Consider the following 5,341-nt stretch of genomic DNA (forward strand, 5'->3'; position numbering starts at 1 on the left):
ATAGATGCATGCATTAAATCTAAGTATTAGGGATGTGTTCATTGAGTATTAGGAATGATAGTTAATTTTGTATGGGTCACCAGTATTTGATTTGAGCCTAATGATCACTTAAATGGTTAGACAATTTTAGTATAGATTAGATTTCGAAAGAAAATGTGGGAATTAATTCATGTTCTCGTCTTTGTACACGTATATATATGCTTGAGCATACCTATCATAATGAAGTCTATGTACTCCATGGGTCCGTGTGTTCAGTATGTCTCTTGTTTTGTTGATCACCAGGTAACTCCTCCTCATTTTACAGATACGGAACAAAGTTTGAAGGAAATTCCTGACATATCTATTATGGATTGAATGAACTAATACTCAAATCCAAGAACGCAACAGAAATTGCATTGGCTTGGCACCAGACTTATTGTTGCATTTGATAGTTTATTTTTCATTGTTGCAAGCATTAGTACTTTTTTGTTTCCGTAGAAAAAAAAGACAATACTATTTTGTGTAACTGTTAACTATTTTTTGTGTTAAAATTCTCATTTCTGAACTTAGAATTTTTGTTTGTTTTCCTATTTTTTCTTTAGACTTTTCTTTTTTCCTGACAAAATCCGCGGTTAATCCGCATCCGGTCCGCATTACCCGCTGATCCGCGAATGTGAAATCCGCGGGTGATTGGGTCGGTCACGGTTCAATTTTCCAAATCCGCAATTTTGACGGTTTGGTTGCGGGTGACCCCTAATCCGCAACCGTCCGTCCGTTGCACACCTCTACTCAGTGGTATCCCATCAATTCCTCTAAGGAGGAAGTCAGGGGTTCGATCCCCACCGTAACAGAGATTTGTATTTAAATTAATTGTATAGAGGGGTTTGACGGGGTTGGGTCTAATAGTGGGACTAGTCCAGCTGGCCGGATTTGGGTAGGGACCTCGGTTTGCCTTTAGCCTATCAAAGAAAAAAAAAACTCGAGAGCACGTGTTATTATCTAGTCTAAGGAATAGAACGACAAGTAACATCTTGATTAGACTCCCTAATTTTAAAAAAGTTATAAGTGAAGAAAAAGTTTAGAGAACACACTTGCATTCACCGATCGAGAACACAGAGAAGAACAGATTTAGAGATGGAGGAAAAACCCAGTGAGATCAGCAGCGCAAAGATGTTTGGAGGTTACAATAAAAGATATAAGCACTTCAGTCCAACTCTGGGTTGCTCCATGACCTTCCACATTTACTTCCCTCCATCCCCTTCTCCATCCCACAAATTTCCTGTAATTCATCATCTCCTTTAACTTTAATTATTTCTCCCATCAATCGTGTGTCTAGGAAATAGGGTTTCAAGTTTTTTGTTTGCTTTACTTTAATTTTGTTCATTTTAGGGTTTTTTATTTCCATTGATCTATTTTTGGCTGCATGATCATTTCTCTTTAACCTTCAAGTACTTTTTATATTTTGCTATAATTTGAAGTTAATCTAAGTAATTTTCTTCAGATTAACCCACATAGATATTGTCTGGTCACTTGCCGTGGGATGTGACCGGTGATTGATACCTCAGGATTCTATTATCCATTAGACCGAATAGTCTGTTAGTTCTGGATGTTAATGGTTCCTTAGATCAGTTTATGGGTTTGATCCATAAGTCTCCTTTGGATTGGTTAACTTTACTATCTATGCTTATGGGTTTTTACTACTGTAACTTTACTGTCTATTCATAAGCACTTCTTCTTCTTTTTTTTCTTTCTTTTGGCAATTATTATAAGCACTATTGACACACTCGTATTAAGAACAACTTATGGTATACTTCCAATTTTCAATGCTCAACTACCAGTACATCCAGCTCTAATGTAGACATTATGATCTCCGTCAGACTAATTTTTTAACCACATTGTTAAAGCATATCAGTTGTTGAATTGATGAGTCGTGTACATGAGAGAAAGTAGTAGACATTTGTATTTGTTTAGGTAGATGAGTGTGACTTTAGATACCAAGTGTGAGATGTATGATTAAATATCCGTCCAATTTCCAACTTACTTCATACTCCGGCTTGCGTAAATTATAGCAAAAGAAACATCACCTCAGGAGGGTTGCGTCATCTCTGTTTCTATCTAATAGTTTTAATCAATCTAAATCATTGTCTTGTATGGTTTCTCGAGTGTTTTATTGTTAACCACTTTTGAGTTTTTGTAGCTTGTTCTGATGCTTACTATCAAACTTTGGGGTGCGTCTATTGTGCAGGTACTTTACTGGCTATCTGGCCTAACTTGCTCCGATGAGAACTTTATTGTCAAGTCTGGAGCTCAGCGTGCAGCTTCCAGTGAAGGTGTTGCGCTAATTGCCCCAGATACATCCCCAAGTAAGTTGGCGTGCTACCCCACTACTTCTATTGATTGTCAGCTTCATGATTCTTAGTTTATTTGAAAATTGAAAAAGTTAACAGCTCTTCTACTACCCAGTCTCAGTAAATTTTGCTACGAATGGGATAAATATGAAGTTAATAATTTTGCACCCACGATGAATTACTTAGATCTGTGCCACCTACTGTGTGAAGTTTCATCTCGTCTCTGAATCCTCTGATTCTTATTACGTTCCCGGCCCGTTTTATTTTGATGTGTAGGAGGCCTTGGGGTGGAAGGAGAGGCAGACAGCTGGGATTTTGGTGTAGGTATGCTACTGGTTCCATATGTTTTGGTTGTTGAAGTAGTTATTTGAAATTGTAATATCCTCCATCATTAATTCTTCCTGTGATCTTGATTAAGATTATTTGCAGCTTACCTTTTCTTCCAGTTTTATTAACCTCTCCATCCAGTGCTACAGTTGTTTTAAGGATCAAAGATATTTATATCCCTTGCATAAATCTTTATATTTACTGTACTAGCTGTTTAATTGCAGATGAATCAACATGTTTCCTTGACTAAACGTAAGTCTACACCTTCATAATAAGAAAATCATAAAGGTCCTAAGTAAAATATAACAAATATAACTTCTTAGGTTCTCTTATAAATGGTTGTCAAACTACTATTGACACTCAGTTCTAGAGCTGTAAATGAACATATATCAGAAACTAGCAATTTGGATTTCTGTTTCTTAACCTTCTATTGGCCGCATGGTTCTCGTCATCCAGGTGCTGGGTTTTATCTTAATGCTACTCAAGAGAAATGGAAAAACTGGCGTATGTATGACTATGTCGTTAAGGAATTGCCTAAGGTTCTGAGTGAGAATTTTGAACAGATTGATACGTCCCGTGCATCCATTTCTGGGCATTCAATGGGTGGGCATGGTGCTTTGACAATCTACTTGAAAAACCTCGACAAGTACAAGGTCTTACTTCTGAGCCCATCTCAAAGGAGTTTAATAACTGATGTTCTACTGTAGATCTAATTTGGTTTTGTTATGGGTGTTCTTTCAATTACATGGGTTTTGTTTTTCAGTCTGTATCCGCCTTTGCACCTATTGTTAATCCCATAAATTGCCCATGGGGTCAGAAGGCTTTCTCAAACTATTTGGGCGACGAAAAGTCTGATTGGGAGGTAAGCTCTGACAGGATCGGACTAATTTGAGTTCCTCATTTGAAAAAGTTTTGAGAATGCTATTAACAAGAAAACTTTATTACACACAGGAATATGATGCCACTTGCGTAATTTCCAAGTACAACAATGTTTTGGCCACTATCCTGATTGATCAGGTGAGAGAATGACTTTTCTTTTATTATATGGCATACTGTTTATATGCTCTTGTCACTCTAGCACGAGGGTGGTATCTCTTTTCCCTAAAGGTTCACTGAAGTATCATTTCTATTTGGTTGGAAGGAAAATTTGACATCAAAGTAAATTCTTGAGAGAACGACTTTTCTTTTATTATATGGCATACTGTTTATATGCTCTTGTCACTCTAGCACGAGTGTGGTATCTCTTTTCCCTAAAGGTTCACTGAAGTATCATTTCTATTTGGTTGGAAGGAAAATTTGACATCAAAGTAAACTCTTGTGATGCGAACTTTCCTTGTTGCAGAGCATTTGTAAGAGTGTTGAGATTTGCAACTCTTGTATTCCATTTTTTTCCGTCATTAAAACTTCACCTTATCTATTCTTGGATAAAAAGCATGATCTGCTGTAACTTATTTATTGGATTAGTATTGTACATATGTTTCCTATACATATGTTTCCTTTCAATTTCAGTTCTGGTAAGATGCTAGATAGAACCATTCTTAATAATGATCTCCTGTTCCTGCAGGGGGAGGCTGATAAGTTCTTGCACGATCAGCTCCTGGCCCACAAATTTGAGGAGGCCTGCAGGAAAGTGAACGTTCCTCTTCTGCTGCGGCTGCAGCCTGGATACGACCACTCTTACTACTTCATTTCAACCTTCATTGATGATCATATCCGACACCATGCTCAGGCCCTTAGCTTGTAAAAGGTTATCCACTGTCTGGTTTAAAACCATGTACTTGTGACTGAATCTTGGAAACTTTCGTTTTGAAATTGGTTGTGAATTTTTCTGCAATCTGGGCTTGGATTTTTCAGAAACCCATCATTATGATTGTGTAATTTTGTTGGTGACAATGTTGCTAGCATAAAAGCAATGGCTAGCCTTTTGGTATGATGCAGAGGAGGACTTTTGGAGACAAAGGGGTAGATGAGGCTTTACTCTTTTTCTTTTTGATAGAAATACTGCGTATTTTCACAGTAAGAAGTTTAGGAGGAGAATCCAAATTGGCGCCACCCGGAATGCTATGCGCCTTTGGTTGACTGGCAAGAGAGGACAATGCTTCCAATCATAAGTCCTATTTCTTTTGATAACTAAAAATTATATTGTTAATGAGTGAAGTGTTGGTCTCCTGCCAGGAGACTACATATAGAAGTTTCAAAGTTACTAAAACTTTCAAAAGATATGCCCGACTCTCTAGCTGATTTAGCTAAAAGTTTCAAAGTTACTAAAACTTTCAAAAGATAATCCAGACTCTCTAGCTGATTTAGCTAATGCATCAGCTATCTATCTGATTATCATTGCGACTGAAAAAATCAAAAATACGATTAAATGTTTGAGCTCTTTTATTAGATTCCTATTCTTCCACTGTATGAGAAGTGAATGACCATTGATAGTTTGAATGACTAGCTTTGCATCCTCCTCTATCTGAATTTTTGAGAGGTGCATTCTCTTAGCCCAGTGCAAGGCCTCACGAATAGCCATGCACTCCACACTCCACAGCTTCTGAACTTAGTGCACCACTTCCATAATTTTCTTTGATTCCAAGACGGCCACTTGTGAAATCACACATGATAATGCGAATTCCAAATTGGTTAGTGTAGTGGTCAAAAGAGGCATCAATATTGAACTTAATAACTCCTTGTGAAGG

General features: G+C 37.4%; 1 protein-coding gene across 2 annotated transcripts; it reads left to right on the forward strand.

Moving 5' to 3' along the window:
* Window positions 1–1,013: 1,013 nt before the first annotated feature.
* LOC113322912 (S-formylglutathione hydrolase-like) lies at window positions 1,014–4,933 on the forward strand. 2 transcript variants are annotated; one of them, XM_026571097.1, is made up of 8 exons: window positions 1,014–1,260; window positions 2,225–2,342; window positions 2,604–2,651; window positions 3,111–3,307; window positions 3,418–3,516; window positions 3,606–3,671; window positions 4,219–4,401; window positions 4,593–4,933. In XM_026571097.1, the coding sequence occupies exons 1-7, from the start codon at window positions 1,114–1,116 to the stop codon at window positions 4,396–4,398; spliced, it is 855 nt and encodes a 284-aa protein (XP_026426882.1). In that variant the 5' UTR covers window positions 1,014–1,113; the 3' UTR covers window positions 4,399–4,401; window positions 4,593–4,933. The 2 variants fall into 2 exon arrangements, with proteins under 2 accessions (XP_026426882.1, XP_026426881.1); XM_026571096.1 differs by having other exon boundaries at window positions 4,219–4,874.
* The last annotated feature ends 408 nt before the right edge of the window (window positions 4,934–5,341 follow it).

This window comes from Papaver somniferum, chromosome 11 (assembly GCF_003573695.1).
Source record: "Papaver somniferum cultivar HN1 chromosome 11, ASM357369v1, whole genome shotgun sequence".
Lineage (NCBI taxonomy): Eukaryota > Viridiplantae > Streptophyta > Magnoliopsida > Ranunculales > Papaveraceae > Papaver > Papaver somniferum.